The 22254-nt window shown below is 36.3% G+C and overlaps 1 protein-coding gene across 5 annotated transcripts in view; it reads right to left on the bottom strand.

Annotated features, from left to right (window-relative positions):
• The window catches only part of grn (GATA binding protein grain), a 113416-nt gene that overhangs the window by 24522 nt on the left and 66640 nt on the right, over window positions 1–22254 (bottom strand). For all 5 annotated transcript variants that reach the window (XM_089736823.1, XM_089736822.1, XM_028183898.2 and 2 more), the window contains one exon: window positions 7706–7840. In XM_089736823.1, coding sequence (XP_089592949.1) covers window positions 7706–7840 — 135 coding nt within the window. The remainder of the gene's footprint in view (window positions 1–7705; window positions 7841–22254) is intronic.

A 22254-nucleotide genomic window follows, 5' to 3' on the forward strand; every position in this document is an offset into this window, starting at 1 on the left:
CATATTAACTGTTTGAAAATATTACATTAATATTTCGTAACAAAAAATGTACTTTCGTAGTTTTTTTTAGCGTAACAAATTTTAATTCCTAAAACGACATTAATGTGGTGAATCCCTGGTATTTCGAAATATCGGTAACTTTTCATAGTTGTAGTGTATTAAATGAACTACGTTTTATATCCGAACGTAATAATAACAACAACAAAAGTAATTCAAGTTTTTTTGAACTAATATTGCCCAAAGGGGAATAAATCCTTGTAGTTTTGAATATTTGCGCTAATTAATGCAAATATATTAAATACAATAAAATAAATGAAAACTTGTAAATGTGAAACACAAAGTCGATACGTTTGACCGATCAATTTGAAGCTTAAAGTTCTTATAGATGATAGCTCATAAAAAATCTTACTGTTCACGGACCACCTCGTACCCAAGTGGTTTATAAATATAATAATATATATGTATACATATAAAAATATAGTTCGTGATGCACCTAATATGAATTACAATAAGATGTAGATCAATCGCTGTAAAAATATATGTAAATAAAGTTATCAACAATAATATTATAAAAATGAATTGCTGTTCGTTAGTCTCGCTAAAACTCGAGAACGGCTGGACCGATTTGGCTAATTTTGATCTTGAATTATTTGTGGAGGTCCAGAGAAGGTTTAAAAGGTAGATAAATATGAAAATACCCGAAATTAAATAAAAATGACAATTTGATGTGTCCCCGGTCGGACGGATTCCTTTTGTTTGTTTTAAGTATATTTTATACAGAAGCTTAGGTCTTTTATTTGTCGATTGAGGCATTACGAAGTCTTCCGCGTCAGCTAGGCAACAATAATTAAAAAAAAACGCTTATAGTTTGAAATATACGTGTCGATTACGTTTGTGGAATATTTATTAATTCGGCACTTACTGAATATATTGCAGAAATTTATTTCCGGTTCAACCCAAAATAAAATACAGTAGTACATTGTGGTTGAATTCCATAAAAATAAATCAAATATTCCTTTAATTAAATGTTAAATCCCAGAATTAACCTTCAATTTAGTAGCTCATCTCTTTCGAATTTAATTGCTCAATAATTCAACGAAACTTTTAATGTTACTTTTTTTATAAATAATAAAAAAAACACGACTTCACAGTTGAATCACTTTTTGCAGTTCCGTGAATAATTCTCACATTTCTACAGAATTTATTACGCGGACAGTAAATCAGCTTGCGTTCGTTCGCTTAACAAAATGGGCGCTTTAATTCTCATGAATAAAAACATCCTATTTAGCGCTACACTCACCACGTCTTCAGAACACCGAAATGTACATCCAACAGACTCAATCGAAAAGGTACCTTAAATAAGAAATGCTACAAACCAAAATCATTTGTATTGTAATGATCATATCGCATTTCGACTTTGTTGTATTTCTACGCAAACGCATTTCCGGTCAAACGGTCGGGAAAAAGCCATTTAAAACAAAAAAAATAGTAACGCGCCGCGTACTGCTCGGACGCTTCCGGTGGGCGCCATTTTTTCTATATTGCCAACAGATAAAATCTTTCCGGCCTACTGCGCGAACGCTTGCTTTTATTTATTTTATTTTACGCGAACACTTTTTCACTAAATTAGGTTCGTACTTCCTAAAAATTATATCTGTATTAATGTAAAATAATTTATTTCCCGCTAAATACCGGTTCATTATTATCTAGTTTAAAAAAAAACACCATGGCGAATTCCTTCGAAGTCGCTTAATAAAATTTATATTTAATTCACAACACACGAATTTATTTATAGCCAATAGATAAAGGATCTCATCAAATTCGAAATTCGAACGTTGAAACAAGCTGGATATTTTAAATGAAACAATGAACACCACAATTAGTGGAGCGAACAGCATTTGCATCGCTACAAAATTCAACGGTCGAACTATGTAAATGGGATAGCTGTTCAATGTTGAATATTCAAATTGATGTCATTATAATATTCGGGCAACGGGCATTTTGGCCACCAGCCAGCCGGCTCTATAATGAGTAAATTAAATTTTTCTTCCCTTTTCTCACACGCGACTCAAAGCTCGCCCCGACACCCGGAAACTATGCTCTGCACTCAACAATTCGGCTTTAAACCAGAATTTAAACAAGTTTCGCGTGTTGCATGTAATTTAAAGTATAACATTGTAACGTGCTAACATAACCCCTTCAAGCGTTATTTGAATTTAGGGTAAACTGTAAGGAGGGCACTATTTATTAGTGTAATATGTACTCATTACATTTTTAATGAATCGCTAAATTTTATTTACCTAAAAATTAAGTTACTCGCATTTAAAATAATATTTTATAATACTATTTTTAATTCAGATGTGGACGAATAAGGCCTTAGATGTTCGATGACGACGATAATAGAATTTAAATTATAAAAGCGAGATTAAGCCGTCAAAGTGGTTTTAATTGCGTCTACGACTAGCGGAAATTGGGTACAAGACTATAATAGACAGTAAATAAATTCGAAAAATGCATAATTTAATTATCTGAGTGATAAAACTAATCACTTAAGAATATTCCTAAGCCATACGATACTAACTAACATCGCACATTGTATTGGTAATAAAAAACCATAACCTAACATTAAAACCTAATGCCGATGAAAAATGGGAGAAAAAACGGTGACTGTCAAATTCCCTCGGATGCTGGCTGAACAAAACAGCACTTTAACGAAATAAAAAAAATTGTTTAAGAGCGTTCTCGATTCAAAAATTGAATTGATCGGCCCATTGTATTCGGAATGTATCATTTGAGCTGTTATTATGGGCGCGCTCTCTCTAGCTCTATACAAGCTAGTAATCCAATACTTTTGTATGGAAGGCACTTAACGGACAAATTCAGTAACGAAACGACATAAGCGTTGTTTGATGTTGATATGTTTAGTGTTTTATGATCTATTCGTTGCGAGACGAATGTTCATGATGTTTTTAGTTGATTTTCCATTTATTTAGTGTTTATTTGAATGCCACTGATTAATGTGAGATTATACTGCAACTTTTAGTTTTCACAAAAGAAACATCGTTACGAATCGATTTTACTAGCAGAGCGGAGATAAGTAACAAACAGTATTTTCCACGGTCAGTTTATAGTCTTTATGTAACATTTTTATTAAATAGTTAACGAGAAAACAAGCTATCGAAAACCGAGCTATACAACTCGATTACAGAAACCGACCGCAATCAAAAAAAGTAATCCCAATTCATTGTAGACACAAAGGGCGTTTAAAAAACTGTGTGCCAACCACAAAAACCTAATCGGCTATTAACAGGAGGAAGTTACGTATAAACGAGCGTAGTAAATTAAATAAACAAATTTAAAAGAAAAAGTAAAAGAAAAAAACTTTTGTAACATTGCGGTCGTGGCCCCACGCACTAGGTAATCCTATTACGCGGCCATTGTAAATGGCCAAATAAATAATTTATTTTCCATTGAATCCTTCAGAATTCGGTCGGATATTCCCGTGGCTATTTAATAGCGCTTAAATTGTCTCGTCATCTGATGTTTTTACGAAACACGCTTCGTTTAGTATCTCATCATCATCATCGTCAGTCTAAATATATCCATTGCTGGACATAGACCCCAAGGTATGCCAGTCCGCATTTGCCACTAGAAAATTTTACATTGCTCAAACTGATACTATTCGAAATTGACAATGTGTGCTTATTTTTTATTTATTTACTTGTTTTAACTAAAATTCTTATTCGCAAATGGTTGATCATAAATTTCGATACGCAGTCGAAGAGCTTAAAAAAAATTAATTCGATTTTCTCACATCAATCAAATGCACAAACCGTATCAAAAACATCAATAAAAAGTTTGAAACAACACAAAGGTTAAAAGTACAAGAGGCTTGTCGGCTTCTCCATACAGCACGGTCGCTATGAAGCCAATTTGGTCTCAAGTATTCGTAACAATCGGTTGAAGAGCCCTCAAGGAATATATTTTGAGTAAACATGCTTGAAACTTGTCGGCATTATACAACGCTTTAACAATCTTGATATTTTCTATTCTTATATTCATAAAAATATATATATTATATTTGTGACAAAACTAAAACATTCACGATATAATCACAACGACAGGTGCGCTTAATATTTATTTTGTCAAGGCATTTAGCTAAAATTAGAAAATTTTTAGTATCCTCATAAAAAAAAAGATATCTAAAATAAGTCAATTCAATTTAGACTTTTTTTCACTGACATTACACATTAGACATTATTTATCTTTGGGGGATTAAAATCATTAGTTATGTAGTATAGTATCAAGACCACTCGGTTGTGCGGGAGGGTGACGTCGGTAAATCAATACTCTTGTACCTTTTGTATGAATTGCTTTTTTTTCAAACGAAATCGATCACGAGTATCCGCTTCCAAAACTAACATTGAACTGTATCTATTTACATATTCTTATCTACTTATGCTACCTCTTTAAAAAATCATACGTTAGTAAAATTCGAATAAAGTAATTTAATGTGTAGTTTATAGGTTTTAGTGTTCATAAAATACGGCTCATTTAAATTTTAAACTGCAATACGTTCCAATATTAAATTCGCATTTGTCCATCAGTGTTCGAAAATGTTCAACATTTAGAACAAATTTTACGACTAATAAATTTCATCTGAAAAAGTCATGAATAATAATCGATTAATTCACCATAAATTTCTAAATATATTTATGTAGCTCGTGAATAATAATTAATGTCTATTATCGTCTTAAAATGTAAGTGATACACTATAAATATGCAGGAGTGAGGCAGGACACAAGCTCTCAACAAAGCTACTGCAGTATTCCCGTATTGTGCCCCCATCATTATGTCAACATCTGAAGTAGCAGGCACTCCCATTCGCTTCTTTGTCGTTCCTTCCGAATAATTACAGCAAACATCGGCGCTCGGATACAACTAAAGTATACATTTCAACAGAAAAAAAGTTTCAAGTACACGAGTCGCCTATTGGTTCTTTTGACAGTTAATTTCTGTCATTGTTGCGCTCCTGATCTTTCGCATACAACTCGAACGGTTTTGTTTAACGTTTTCATTTTGGGGCAGCGAGAGCCGTGAGAATCTAATTTCGTTTATTCTTGACATTTAAAAACAAAATCAGGCTCGACGTTCGATGACTGGCACATTCTGATTAGTTTATTATCGATCGTAAAACATGAAAATTACTACTACATATTATTATATATATCTCTTTAAGAGCTGTACTTAAATTTTATTTTTGCATAGCTTAGAATAATTATTTATAATAAAATAAATTCGATAAACGTTTTAATAAACTTGAAGTTGTTGGTTTATACACAATCATTAATAGGAGATAGACAAATTTCTCAGATTTCAGTTTATCTTAATGTAATCTACGATGCATACGAATTTATTTCAGTTTAAGTTTATTCTTAGATATTATCGTATGAAATCGTATTTCATTTGGGACAATTGAGTTGAGCTTTATGACACATTAGCCAACCGTCGGGGGATCGTGGCGTTTGACTGTGGAACCCCTAGTTATCTGTCACCGAGATAGTGTCAAATCATCCCGAGGGAAACGAGAACCCCAGCGAGACCAGGGATTAAATGAGGCAAGGGAATTATGCTCCTCTCTAAATATCATTAAAACTACACTGTGTGCATTTTAATAAGTGTAATTAAAGAATATGTGTGTTTACCTTCAGTTGATTTTCTTAGGTCGATTTCCTAATGCTAATAAATATTAATTTGTTGTAGATTCTATAAAATAAATATAAAATTAATTTGGAGTAGACTATTCACACTATAAAATAATGCCTTTAACTTAACTAAAAACATTTCTATTCGGCTAGTGATCCTAGCCAGGATTTGAGTATAATCTCTAAATAAATATGTAAATTTTCGTTTGATACTACACGTGTATCCACCCATGTTTCAACTAAGAAATATTATGTAATACCAAAGAAGCTTTCCTAAAGACAAACAGCAACTGTAAAAAGTTTCAATGCAATCGTATAAACGAATCTTAAACGTATGGCACGAATAAACAAACAAACTTACCGATACTCATTTTTTATCATAATCATAATTTTAGAATCTTCACTATCAATATCTCTTATACTCACTCAATTTGCCACAGCAAATATAACTGTTAAAACGTTAAGAAATGAACAATAGATAGATATATATACATGACACAAGCTGTATACATAGTCAGTATAGAACAATTGTACATTTATGATTATTTCAACACAACGTTCGCATTTAATTGTTCTGCTATCTAGTCGTGCTGTAAATCATGTTATTGCATTGATTAAACTGGTAGCTAAAATATATTTACTTGTCGTTTGGCGAGCCATAAATGTAATTGAAACAAGTGTTGGTTTTGAGTTTTAATCATTTTAATCAAACTGTTATTATCAGTTGCAATTTTAACATCAAACTTAAAACCTGTAAGTTTTTGTTTTAAAGTTTGCACTTTGAATATCTAGTTTTCCATGAAATGTATCTTTGTTCTAAGGACAGTTTATCTTACCATTCCATAATCAACAAAAACTATATAATAGTTGAGGGAATATAAATATACTATTTCTAATTTAATAATTTGTTTGACATTGGAGCTGCGATGTCGAAAAAGTATTTCTCAAAACAGTTAAATATTGGTCTATGGTAGCATTACTACTTTACTTATTTTTGCTTCTTTATTAAAAAATGGAAAATTTCTCGGTAACACAATAAGGTTTTGAATATCTCTTATTTATCTGTTTACCTATTATTACTATCGGCAAATATTTTTACAAAACCCTGGAGAATACGACAGTACATTTTTTCAGTACATTGGTACATTGACTTTTAACTGTCATCTCTTAAACCAATCATCATCAATATATGATAAATTATAGTGTTATAACAACACTGAACAATTCGTGGAACCAACATTTGCATTAAAAAGACAAACAATTATGACTTTGACTAGCTTCAACCCGGTCAACTGTTTACATCCAAACTAAAGACTTCTAGTAGGATGAGCTTGAATGGTCTCGTACCATATCTAAGCCCTCAGTTACCTCTCGTCAAAGAATTCCTTCAACATACTGAAGCATTTGTTTTAGTGCTGGCCTATACGTGAAAGTTAGTTGCTGCTTCATTTGATAAACAGTCATACGTGTCAGTGTCTTGTAGCCCAATGTGTGAAGGAGTTCATTATAGGCGTCACGTACGTAATAATAAATTTTTGAATTTGTAAAAAAATATATTGACTAACTCTGATCACACATTTACATCCTCTTATCTATTCTGGATTTATTTTATTGCCCTTGCAGGCAGACGAGCACACGGCCCATCTGATGGTGAGTGGTTACCGTCGCCCATGGACTTCAGCAATGCTAGGGGCAGAGCCAGGCCGCTGCCTACCGTAAACGTTGCTTGTCAATTATTTTTAGTAGAAAACAAGACTAGCCGTATTCGTCCGCTTCGCTGGGCATTAAAATTAACATTATTATTTATTGTCATTATTATTAAGGAGTCCAACACTTATACAAATATTAATTAGCCTATCCATTAAGTTCATGTATTTTCTACATGGATACCTAGTTTCAAGTCAATCGGACGCATGGTTCAGTAGTTATAACGGAACATCCGTAAAAACCACTGTAGATTTATATATTAGTATAGAATATTCGTGTTTACTGGTACTCACGTTGTGTAGCTTGTAGTAGAGTCCGCAAGCGTTGCATACAGGTTCTCCGTTCTGGTTTCTCCTCCATAATGTCGTTGTGGTCGTCTTACAGTTCGCACACGAGGTTCCCGCCCGTCGGGCCGCACTTTGTAACGACTGTTGATAGATAAATAATTAAATTAATGCCATTAGACGAACACTCGTAATCTTAAAGCTCAATGTATTTGTAGTTAATCGAGAAAAGAAAGCAATTCTATGAACACTTAAATTCAATTAGTTATCTCGTTCTTCAAACATAATAAGATGTTAAGATCCGCACAAAAGTAGTTTGCAAAATGTGTATGCAAAATACTATAGTTTTTAAGAAAAGTAAAAGCTTTGAAGATGCGCTACCGTTTACTACAATGGTGACGTATGATAATATAATATGGTAATAAGATAATTAAAATGCACATTTATAAAATACAAACGTAAATACGAACGAAGATATGAATCTTAAAAAGACAAAATATTCACGAAACAAACAAAACTAAACGCATACAAAATACGACGTATAACAATCGCAAAACGAGATGTGACATACAAAAAGTGTGTATAGCGGAAGATCGAGACGAAAACCCGAGGTAGAATATCGAGTCGCTCTTACGCACCTGCCCATTACTACCCGTCAATCAAATAAAAACATCCGCGGCATGCGGTGGCCGTTCTATACAGTCCACAAAACTGCCTCACTTAATTAAAAATGCATTCGTCCTAAACAGACATGAAAATAAAAAGATCCGGCGCAATCCAACTCATAATAAATCCATTAATTTGTCATGTCATTTGTGAAGTAGGTACACTATTGAGGTCGTAAGAGTCCAACTATTCGGGACACCGGTCGCGGTCCGATTCTCGGTAACTAGAATCGAATACTACCAAAGATTATCGTGACCGCACCGGGCGCATTGTCCGGTTTAATATCGTAAGTGACTGTACCGGCATGCAAACGTACCATCGGGCTCAAAATTAGTTTTATTCTTCAAGTTCGGATTAATTAATTTTATTAAAATTCACCACCAATGTAAATCGTTTTATTTATTAAAATAAGTAAATACATTAATAGGTCATTAATAGGTACAAAATTAAAATTGTCCTAATTTCGGATACCGAGACGATCATAATGTATATTTATTTTTTAATTATTATAGCCCTTTTGTGCGCGTCAGTACAGCTGCATATTCGAATACCTAAATATTAAATGGTTTGCGTCGATATTCGCCTCGTCATGGCAGCTCCTTTGTAGCCGTAAGAGATTAGACCTCGCCATATTAGCTGAGCCTATAACATATAACTTTTTCTTCTCAGAGATGACTCGGTGCCATTCGATTTGTGACAGACAGACTTGTTTATTTTTTTCGATGTAGCTTATTTGTGGCGATATGATTTTGACAAATCACATTATTCATAATGTAAATCTCACGATACGTTTAAGAAAATGACAGTGGAATTGTGTGCACGAAAACCATGAGAAGTTTACGAGTCAATTACATAAAATCGGATTTTGTAATCTTTAGATATAACCGGTGCATGATGTCCCCTGGGACAGACTAATTCAGAGGGGTTGCTACTAAGCCGATTACAGGAGTCAACCACCCGTCGAGAGGGTGGTTTTATTTCGATGGAAAAACGGCTGTTTACTCGTAATTTTATGAGCGAATTACTTTCGCTCTTCAAACGCTGAAATGGCTGGAAAAAGTCGTAAATTTTACGAGCGGGATTATTTTTTATTCGGGTCATTTTTTTACTAACGGACCTTGGTTTATGCGAATGACTTGGTAGATGACCGTAAATAATAAAAGGTTTATTTACTCGCCGCTGTCAGCGATACACTCTTGATATAATCAACTTAAAACACAATTTTTTTTTATTGCTTACATAGATGGATGAGCTCACAGCTCACCTGGTGTTAAGTAGTTACTGGAGCCCATAGACATGCACAGCGTAAATGCGCCACCTACCTTGAGATATAAGTTCTAAGGTCTCACTATAGTTACAACGGCTACCCCACCCTTCAAACCGAAACGCATTACTGCTTCATGGCAGAAATAGGCAGGGTGGTGGTACCTACCCGTGCGGACTCACGGGAAGTCCTACCACTAGTAAATTTTCACGAAAAGGACTAGATCATTATTTGGACATTATCCCTCGCTTTTCTGATAACAAATAATCTAAATATTCACGCTTTAATCAATTTTCACAAATATTATTAGGGGTTACATTGAAAATGTTATCTTTAATTAATCACAATGATTCACCGAATAGTAAATGATGATCAATATAAATCCCCAAACACGCGGACGCAGCGTTCGTTTTAAGGACATTTATTAATTGTATTACCCATTTCACTGTCAACGACATTCCGATCAGATTGATATCTATACATATTTAAAAAAAAAACAAGCATAACAAATATCAAGCCGACAAAGATAAAAAGGCATCGCAAACAGACAATATGCAGTACGTATTGTTCGAGTACTTTAATTTTCAGTGTAGTGTGAAATCAAAGAGTACGCGACAGCATCAAGAGCTACTATTGTTGTTGTGACGGGTACAAAAACACGCTCATTGTTCGGAAAATACGACGATTGTTGTACACTGACCGGTTTAAGCGGACAAAGAACATATGCACGACTTAAAACTATAAATACCTACGTTCACCAAAGCGTTCGTTCTTAAAGCTTAAAATAGTACAAACATTTAAATCGCAATAAAAGTCTTATCTTAAAAATAAAAGTCTTATAGTCTATAACATCGTGTAATAAAATCAAACCCGCAAAATCTTAATTTGCGTAATTACTGGTGGTAGGACCTCTTGTGAGTCCGCGCGGGTAGGTACCACCGCCCTGCCTATTTCTGCCGTGAAGCAGTAATGCGTTTCGGTTTGAAGGGTGGGGCAGCCGTTGTAATTGAGACCTTAGAACTTATATCTCAAGGTGGGTAGCGCATTTACGTCGTAAATGTCTATGGGCTCCAGTAACCAGTTAACACCAGGTGGGCTGTGAGCTCGTCCACCCTTCTAAGCAATAAAAAAAACTAAAATAAAATAAAAATTGTATGCCCCAACAGATTCGTAACTTGCTTGATTTTGTGTCAAGTTCAAAAACAATACCGTTATGTTTTCAATAGCTATTTATTAAACCAATTAAAGGAACACATAATGTATGGGATTCAATGAACATCGAATTATTATGAACTGGCGCGCGTCAGAGGGATTAGCCCGCGCCGCTTCACACCAACTCGACTAATTCAATAAACCACCCACATTAAAAACATATTTCCATAACATTCTGCCCCCGCAGCGATCCAATCAGCCTTATCTCCCTCGGCCGGCTGCGAACACCTCCTAATCAAATCAAATCGCAGCCTCCGTCTTCCCTAATCTATTTACCTATCTACGTATAATCATATTACAAAAAGGGATACCTACCGCCCCTCATATATTTGCGAGCACCAGCAAAATTCATCGAGTGCGGAAGAGACCCTCCTGCACCACATACCTACGCGAGTCCGTGGCCGGAAAACGCAAACCTACGGACTACGAGCACACTCAAACAGCGCTCAGTCACATCGCGACGCACACAGATCCCGGTATCAGCATATCTACGCCATCTAGATCCCACTACGAGAACCCTCGCGGGGAGGCAATCCATTTACCAGACGTGTCTCGCCATTCGAATAACCCTCTTATCCTTATAAAGCTAGAGATGACAATCGCGCGGCAGAAACGATGTTTTTAAAGGTTTACACGGCCCCTAGCAGTGAAAGCGCGGAATCGATGTAGCCTTTACCCCTCGCCCCGCTCCAGTTTTTCCGGCGCTCCGTCCTTATCTGACCGACGCGATTAGATAAAGAGAGATAGAGCGTGAAAATAAAGATTTTCATCGTGTTCACTCACACTACAGCTGCTTCAGTTGAACTGTAATGTAGCAGTTTAGTGGTGTGCGTATATCACGGGGTCAGAATGGTTATGTGCAGGCAAAAGGGATCGGGGAACAAAGCGAGATCGGCAAAACTTTTGATGTTACAACTAAAATTTGTTTTTATTGTTATTGCAATAAATGCCTTATTAGATTTCGTAATTATATTGAGTTAAATTAAAATAATGCAAACATAATTTTATGCTTTAGGATCAATTTAATTAATTTATTAGCAATCATTACCATGACATAAATTTTAACAATAATATTATAAGTTTCCTACTAATAATACGTAATTTGAATATTACGCAAATTCGAATTTGTTGAAGCATTACAACGAAACTTGATGTTGCCCTCTAAGTTTTTAGATTCTGTTTCCTCATGCATTTATTACGCTTCGAATGACACTAGCAGGAATCCTTAAATAAAATTAAAGCTCGTAATTTTTTGCATTTTCATACGAAGATTGAGTTCGGAGCCGCCTCGCCCCCCGCTCACCACGAGCCTTTCATTGGACGTACTGCCGCGGAAGCCATGTTGGGAAATTCACTAAACGATTTATATGTGTGTGAAACAGAGCTACAACCAACCGAGTGCTCTATAACTGTATTATATAATATATACTAATATTATAAAGAGGAAAGATTTGTTTGTTTGTATTGAATAGGCTCCGAAACTACTGGACCGATTTGAAAAATTCTTTCACTGTTTGGAAGCTACACTATTCCCGGGTGACATAGGCAGTAATCTTTTTTGAAAAAATTTAGAAATCCTTACTAAAACTCTAATAAGGTAACCCAAGGTGTAAAAAAATTACCTAAAATATTCTTTACATCGCATGCCCTGCGAAAACTATTGACGATACAATAAAATAATGTACTGCGACTTTGTAATTTACAAAAAAGTGTCGTGACAGCATATGTCTAACTATTATGGTTATGCCGCAATAAGTGTTCTTTTATTTAAAAAAAGAAAACAACGTCAAATATCGTTGAAATTTTTGTTAAAGACCCGAGCGGAGCCGGAGCGGGCCGCTAGTAATATATAAATTTAGAAATACGGTTGGTGAAATTCATTTCGAGTTACTTTTAATCGAAAAGGACGACGTCTGCGGGGCCACTTCATGAAATCACAATTTGGAAAGTCGAGCGGTATTGTTCGTTTCATGGCCCGTCGGATTTTATAAGTCCGTTAGGATAACAAAGCGCGGCGGTTGCCCAATAGGAGCCATCGGATGATAGCGATCGACGTTCGGTCGGATTGACACATCAAACCGCCAGTCGTCCGAGATTACTATCGAAATACATTCGAATCGTAATCGACACGCCGACGGCGACGTCTCTCTGTACTTTATTGATGCGGCCAAATCATACTCATAAACTAAAAATTAAAATCATTCCAAGCTGGTGGTAGGACCTCTTGTGAGTCCGCGCGGGTAGGTACCACCGCCCTGCCTATTTCTGCCGTGAAGCAGTAATGCGTTTCGGTTTGAAGGGTGGGGCAGCCGTTGTAACTATACTGAGATCTTAGAACTTATATCTCAAGGTGGGTGGCGCATTTCTATACTAATATTATAAAGAGGAAAGATTTGTTTGTTTGTTTGTTTCGAATAGGCTCCGAAACTACTGGACCGATTTGAAAAATTCTTTTTCCATTAGAAGCCGACATTGTCCCTGATGAACATAGGCTACTTTTTTTAATTTCTTTTTTTTTTTGGTTTCATGTGTGTTTTAATGTTTCCGAAGCGAAGCGAGGGCGGGTCGCTAGTACGTTATAAATGTCAAGGGGCTCCAGTAACCACTTAACACCAGGTGGGCTGTGAGTTCGTCTACCCATCAAAAGCAATAAATAAAAAAAACGCTTTAATACGGGCAGTCACCGACGTCATTTGCTCCGTTCCACGGTTATTACGTAGATAAATTAATGATATATTTGATTTATAACTTCATAAAACAAGTAAAGTGTAGATAAATGGTAGATAATCGTGACTAAGTGTTCGGTCGGAGATCGATGGGTCTGTGAGATCGCAACCGTAGGCACAAATAGATACCTATACATCAGAGCTAACGTCGTCAGCTCACCTCAGGGGTGAAGGTCCTCGCTGTGATGTCTTTATACTTAAACATCTGTATAATAGACGAGCGCGGGTTTATGATTCCATACGCGTTATAAATTGATTCTTATCTTTTATCTGTCAACTTATTTGAATGAAGAATACAACATTAACGTTAGCTAAAGCGTATCTTAATAAAAAATAATATTATAACGTTACCCATTGTGGGGATTAGCATGCACAATGCATAGACAAATGAGCAAAACTCTGATTGATAAATACGATATTATTTTTAAAATGTTTAATACTTATTGCAAACGGTTTGGGCAAATCCTATAATTCTAAGTTAAACTAGGCAGTAAAACACCTGAATACGTTTTAAATACTGCTATACAAAAGATAAGAAATAAGTCTAATGATAAAAAATGTATTTCATTCCGACAAAGTTTGTTGATATTAGAATTAGAAAATTGTTCGTCGTATTTTGTTTTATTAAATTGTAATAAATTCTGGAACAATTTTTAAATAATAGGAAATGATAGAATTCATAATTTATGAATGATATTAATATTCTCCATTATTAATAAAGTGTGAACAGACTTGTCACATTTAATAAATGCGATCGTGTCGTATAAACGTAAAAAATAACGTGATGATAATATTGTGTTTTATTTAAGTCTAAATCATGGTCGGGATTAATATTCAAGTATCAAATTCAATAAATTTTGAAGTACATTTTTTAGTTTTATTGAATTTTATGTTGTATCTTTTTCACAGCTAGATTTTACAATTGTATTTGTTTTTTCGTATTATTTACGTCATCCATACAAATTGCAACGACAATGATGCTTAATTTTGGTATATAAGAAAACTTACTATTGAAATTGAAACGTGTGATTAAAAATAATTCATCCGACACTGGTGTGACCGTATGTTGACCTTTTCTATGAAATAACATTTAATACAGTACATTCTGCTATTTCAATCGAGACTTCTAACAGTCGTCGTGGCCTAAAAGATAAGACGTCCGGTGCTTTTGTATCTAGCGATGTATCGGTGTTCAAATCCCGCAGGCGGGTACCTATTTTTCTAATGAAATACGTACTTGAAAAATGTTCATGATTGACTTCCACGGTGAAGGAATAACATCGTGTAATAAAAATGAAACCCGCAAAATTATAATTTGCGTAATTACTGGTCGTAGGACCTCTTGTGAGTCCGCACGGGTAGGTACCACCACCCCGCCTATTTCTGCCGTGAAGCAGTAATGCGTTTCGGTTTGAAGGGCGGGGCAGCCGTTGTAACTATACTGAGACCTTAGAACTTATATCACAAGGTGGGTGGCGCATTTACGTTGTTGATATCTATGGGCTCCGGTAATCACTTAACACCAGGTGGGTTGTGAGCTCGTCCACCCATCTAAGCAATAAAAAAAAAAGACTTCAAGTTTATTTCTGGAGTCAACTAGCAGCGTTTTTATAGTGGTAAGCAGATTCTGACAGTTGTGAAACATTAAAACAGCTTTTCTGACTACCTTAGGTAGCACCACTGTGCGCCAAAAGGATTCACTAGAGTATAAGTCAGTGAGTATTTAATTGTACCAGCGTCAACAATGGCCGACTTTACCAGCCATAGGACGTATTGTATGCCCGCATGGTTCCCCCTACCTATTTTTGCCGCGAAGCAATCATTCGTTTCGGTATGAAAGGTAGACCTAACTTTATTACAATTGAGATTTCACTATCAAGTCTCGAAATGGGTGGGGCATTCGCGTTGTAAGATCTATTGGCCCCGGTAACCACTTACTACGAAATGGGCCGTGGACTGCTTCACCAATCCACGCAAAATACCAAGACTGTTTTAACTATCCGTATGCATCACAGTAAATTAATAATAAAGACAAAAGAACGCTTAAACCAAATGAGGTTTGGTTAGATTATGATGGCTTATGATAGGACTTCTTTTTTTATGATTAAGGGATTACGGGTGGCCCGGAGGTCTTCCCACTTTCACCAGAACAGGGGTGGGATTTGTTAACAGCTACCCGAGCGCCTCCAAAGGAAACCTAACAACTCAAGAGCAGCTGCTTCGCGAATGAATCTACTACCGGATCGGAATTGCGACTCGCTGAGAAGATCCGGCGAGAAACTCAGCGGACTGATGCATGGGAGATAGGGCTTCTATCAACTCGTAGTTACGATATAAGCTACCTGTGTATTTCTGCAGCAAAGCAAGCGTTTATTCGTTTTCATAGTTTCAATATAGTTGAGTTTTTTTTTTTTTGGCTTTGTTGGGTGGACGATCTCACAGCCCACCTGGTATTAAGTGGTTACTGGAGCCTAGACTGGAGCTGGAGCATAGACATCTACAACGTAAATGCGCCACCCACCTTGAGATATAAGTTCTAAGATCTCAGTATAGTTACAACGGCTGCCCCACCCTTCAAAACGAAACGCATTACTGCTTCACGGCAGAAATAGGCAGGGGGGTAATACCTACCCGCACGGACTCACAAGAGGTCCTACCACCAGTAAACAAGTTCAACAAGTCTGAAGGCGGCGTAGTGACTCATTTGAAAAAAAACTAAATTGCGACTAAAATATAAACTCGGTACTTAAGCTCATACCGTATGACAGCAATCCAAGTCAAATTTAATGAACCATCATACGTGATTTAAGTACCAAATAAGTTTCACTCGACCCGCAAGGACTGTAACAGGTGCACAAAATAATTCGTGCATTTGTTTTAAAATGGAATAAATTCACATTAAATTACGACAACAGAACCGCGAATCGAGTAGAATTACAAAGTTGAAATTATGCTCCCAGGGCGGCTAAACGTTCGTAATTCTACTTCGAAACGCTTCTTGTAACGTGTGAATTTGCATTCAATGGCGAAGGACATTACGGGCGTTTCCACAAATAAAATACGACCACCCCGTGTTCCCTGGGCCTATCTCGTCGAAATAACGAAGAATTAGTCCTCCGTGACCATGAAAATTGGAAAATAAAACACGCGAGATTTAGTCTAAGGTAAAAAAAGTAGTTTTAGTTATTTATATAGTCTACAACTCCTCGCGAAATCCAAATAAAATACTACGAAGTAATAGGATTTGAGAAGTAAAAGTAGAAGTAGTTAGATATGACACTGAGTCACGAATGATATCTAAATGAAAAAATAAAATTAACATTTACAATTCGAACTGAAATTTAATCTTTTATCTTCAGCCTTGCATATTATCTACGTAATGCAACTTACCAAGGTGAAAGCGTAATGACCGTCTCATTGCCTGAATGAGGTGTCGTGATAATAGTTGACAATGGTTAATCGTTGAAAAACACTTAATTATAATTTCTAACAATACTGCGTATTATAATCACCAGAAATTCTCACGATGATGCAGTTTGGTACACATGATACAGGGCGTCATTATATTATACGTTTCACAATATTTATCCCTTCGAGTGCGAGTCGTCGATAGATCGACACTCGACGACGGTCGATAGATACTCTCTATTAATGCGTATAAAGTGCGAAGCGTTGGAATACAGACTATTTTCGGAGTCTAATTCTAAGTATTAGATATCGACCTGTACGGACGTATTCGACGTCGCCCAAAACACGTCATTACAGATCCTCCCGATCCATTAACGGTTTTTTTTTTCCTACCTATGCTGATAGCCTTGAGAGGCTATTTCAGCTTCGCCCTAATGTTTGTAGGTGAGCTCGCGGGGCTCAACCGGAGAGTTGCTAACACTGACCCTAGCAAGAGCAGTGCTTCGCAGAAGCTACCACCGGATCGGAAACGCGACCCACTGAGAAGATCCGGCGAGAAACTCAGTGGGCTATGTCTATGGGTTAGTTCGCTCGTCGAGCTCTTCGTCGCAAGTGACGGGTTCGACGAGGACGGTGACCGGTGCTTGTGGTGCCTAAAAGCACCGTTAATGGATCAGGAGGATCCGTAATGACGTGCTTTGGGCGACGTCGACGGTTTACCATTCGGTCTACTGGGTCGGGTATGTAATTTCCAGCGGCTACGATGAGAGGGTTCTCATGTCGTGCCACCTTCTCAAAAGGGCGCAGCGATGCCGACTGTAGATACTTACTAAATGAGTCGAGCTCCAGTTCATCGTGGAGATCCACATTCCTAAGGAACCATGGCGCTCTGACGGCTATCCTGCAGAATCGTGATTGAGCCATTAACGGTGCTTTTAGGTACAACAAGCACCGGTCATCGTCCTCGTCGAACCCATCGCTTGCGACGAAGGGTTCGACGAGCGAATTAACTCAGACACAGACCACTGAGGTTCTCGTCGGATATTCTCAGTGGGTCGCGTTTCCGATCCGGTGGTAGATTCTGCGAATCACTGCTCTTGCTAGGACCAGTGCTAGCAAAACTCCGGTTTGAGCCCCGTGAGCTCACCTACATGTAGCCCTAACATGTTAGGGCGAAGCTGAAATAACCTCTCAAGGCTATCAGCATAGGTATGTTAAAAAAAGGGACGTATCTTAGCACGCGCATTTATAACGTCTTTAATAACTAACATTTATAAACTTTTCTATGAATTTAGCATTGATTTTTGTATCATTTTTTTTTTTAAAGTTTTCTTATAAGGTCCTTTTTTTTGAAGGAAAATATGTGTGAGAATAAGCTCAGCACTAAAATGGTTAGTAGTTACGTGAGTGTGCGTAGTGATAGAATTATATGACAGGGCGATTATGAAGTGTAATTAATCAAATGAAACAGGTGCGTATCGATTGCCCGGAGCTAAGTAAAAGCTGCATCGTACATCGTAAAGACCGGGACACCTGCCCTTCAGCAGACTTCACTTGCTGATCCGACAGTTGTATAGGAATCGTATCTACTTGCGGCAATTGCGAATTTCGCTTTCATAGCAATTTCGTTATATTACCCACCAGGTGATTACTAGGACGCAACATTGATTTAACTCTACATAATATAATTTATAATCTGATTATCGCATTGTGTATATAGGCTTAAAATAAAATTGGAATTAAATATATTTTTGCAGGTTAAACTTATATTTTATCGTACTATTAAAACCTATTGAATGCTCTAAACTGAAATTAAACTAAACTTAAACTGAAACGCATGACTGATTTGCGGCAGAAATAAGCTGGATGATGACCTGTGTAAAATACAATCTTCCACTAATTACACAAATTTATAATCATCATCATCATCATCATTTCAGCCTATCGCCGTCCACTGCTGAACATAGGCCTCTCCAATAGATTTCCAGTGCGACCGGTCCATTGCCACCTGCATCAAATTCATAATTATAATATTCATATTCAAATTTATAATAATACTAGCGACCCGCCCTCGCTTCGCTTCGGAAACATTAAAACACACATGAAACCAAAAAAATAAAAAATTTTTTTTTTAAAAGTAGTAGCCTATGTTCATCAGGGACAATGTCGGCTTCTAATGGAAAAAGAATTTTTCAAATCGGTCCAGTAGTTTCGGAGCCTATTCGAAACAAACAAACAAACAAATCTTTCCTCTTTATAATATTAGTATAGATGTATTTTTGAGTTTGACTCAGAAACTATCCGATCGTTTTTATTTATTACTAACTGACCCGGAAAATTTCGTAGTGTCTCAATCAATAAATAAAAGACCTAAACTTTTGTATAAAATAAACTTAAAACAAACAAAAGGAATCCGTCCGATGGGGGACATATCAAAGGAAAAACAAAGTTGTTATTTTTATTTAATTCCGAGCATTTTCATATTTATCTACCTTTTAAGCCTTTTCTGGACTTCCACAAATCATTCAATACCAAAATTAGCCAAATCGGTCCAGCTGTTCTCGAGTGTTAGCGAGACTAACGAACAGCAATTCATTTTTATATATAGAGATTGCATTCCTTCTCAAAGTAACGACTGTTTCATACCAAACAGCTTACCTGTGTTGAAAAGAGATCGCAGCGCATAAAATAAAATTTACACTATTTCAAAATCTTCTGTTATAATAATAATTAAAAATTAATTAACGCTTTTATTACGCCTTGCTAATTTTTTAACCGTCTTCGCCATCTTTCTTTTCTCTGTCATTCTCTTCTCCCTTTCTTTCCGTTTTCTCTCACTCACATATTAACGATCCGTTCCACACTCTTTTCATACGTTCCGTTTTACCAATTCTACACCTGTATAAATTTTTACGAACGATAAAGTATGAAGATTTCGAGAAAACCCAAAACATTCAAACTCATCAACATTCAAACAAATCTCGTCTCATCATAACACGTTTGCTTTTGTTTAATTTAATTTTAAAATCCCTAAATAAATGTATAATAAATTAATGTAATAAATAAATGTTGTGCGAATGCTTAGTGCCTACAATGCGAACATTGGAGCGGGGTCATCGGGTCATTTCGCACAGTTTAGCACCGCGTCATATTTATAATTACCGCGAGTGTGCGCTAGGGCAGCCAGACTGCGCGCGCGTCTATAAATCAAAATTTTAAATCACCGGTGGGCGGACCGACCGCTCCGCCAGCACCGAATAAAATGAATTAAAAATAATACAAAAAGAAGGGGGTTGAGCGCGTCCTGAGAAAATTTTAAAGATATTTCGCTTTAGTTTTTTTTAATTAATACCTTGTTAAAATTTAATTTTGAGGGCGCACATGCGTTATTACGCTGGGTGTGCAGGAGTTTTTGATACAGCTTTCGATTACTTATCGGGGATGCAGTAAACTAAATAATTGGTTAATTTAAACGATAAGGAGACTGGCTAAAGATACGTTCATGTTACATCGGAAAATAAAGAGTTAAATCATCGCATTTTTTATCTTCGTGCCTCACTAAAAAACGAATAGTGCTTCCTAGAAGTCCTGTCGCTTCGATATTATTTCCCACCGCAGTAAGCAAGCTCCGCGATCGGAATGCGAGCATTAATATTCTGTCACTGCATTTAAAATGTGAGAAGCTCAAAAGTAGACAACCATTAAACTGAACGGTGTCCAAAATGTCGGTGCACTTGCCCTATTTTAAGGCCACACACGACAGCTCACCCATATTGCTTTTCTAACAATTTTGACTTTAACACAAATAGCTTCATAGTTTTTTGTTTTTGTTTTGGAGAGTTTCATGCTATATATGAGAAATTTAGTCGATTGTTTTCGATTTTTCTTTTATAGTTAATTTCACAGCTGTATTCAAAATGCCGGATGTTGTTGAAATGTATTTTTAATAACTGCACCAACCGTAACAGCGTTTTGAAGTTTATTCTCCTCGTCGTATATTTTTCTATGTTTTCTAATAAATAAATAAAAATTGCTTAAATGGGTGGACGAGCTCACAGCCCACCTGGTGTTAAGTGGTTACTGGGGCCTATAGACATCTACAACGTTAATGCGCCACCCGCCTTGAGATATAAGTTCTAAGGTCTCAAGTATAGTTACAACGGCTGCCCCACCCCATCAAACCGAAACGCTTTACTGCTTCACGGCAGAAATAGGCAGGGTATTATTAATATTTCCAGTCTTATGGGACCATGAATAAATTAAAATCGTTAAAACAAAACAATCTCAAATAAGTTTACACGTGCGTAAAGCACAGAGCCTCCCCGAATTAGGCTTGAAGGTCATCACCATGAAGTTCGGTAGTCGACGCACGCGCGTCATCCTGACATCTTCTCATTCGGCCCGACATAATGTTGACTTGTACATTTTTAATAATTCCTCTACGAGTGCCGCCCGTCCGAGCGTCGTAATGAGAGGCCTATGATTGACTTCAGCTCTATCCACTTCGAAACTTGATTGATGCCAGTACTTAGATGAGCGAAGCTACTGTGGTAAGGTCAATAAATCCGGATCGAAAATTATGTTTGTTTTTTTTTTCAAGCGGTTCGTGATTTGGGATGTTGTTAAATGTTTTTTTTTATTAAGTTTAATAGACGCTTGGATAACAGGATTTTGTTTTTGTTGAGATGGACATTCGTAAATAATTATACGTCTTCAATGTATTGTAAAATTCGCATACTTGTGCAAACTACAAGTACAAATGCAAATTATTTCTAGTATGAATCTAACACTGTTTGTACAGGACATTTTATCCACAATATATTTAATGCAACCGTTTTCGAAAAGATGTGAAAACGAAAAGTAATCAATCCCTATTCAAGCGGTCTACTTTACGTGATTGTCTCTGACGGCAATAAAACACTACCTTTCTTTTTTTTCTTTTTAATCTCTAAACATTAGTTAGTCAGCGAAGTCGTATTTCGTACAAAGGTACAAGGGCAGGTGGCCCCGGGGTCGCCCGAGGTGGATGGCATTTTCTTTATCGCCACACTTAGCATCGCTTGCGACAATAAACAACTCTAACCTTATTTTGCTGTTCAGAATAGACAATTTATTTATTTCATTTAAAAAAACGTACACTTTAGTTTCTTTGTATTCTATTTTTTTTTTTTTTTACAGAAACAGGTGATAGTAGAAAGGATGACAATGTATATAACTGATATTTACTTACAAAACGAAAAGTACGAGTAATTTAAAAAAATATTATTACGAAATGATAAATT

This window comes from Bombyx mandarina, chromosome 22 (assembly GCF_030267445.1).
Source record: "Bombyx mandarina strain Sakado chromosome 22, ASM3026744v2".
Taxonomy (NCBI): Eukaryota; Metazoa; Arthropoda; class Insecta; order Lepidoptera; family Bombycidae; genus Bombyx; species Bombyx mandarina.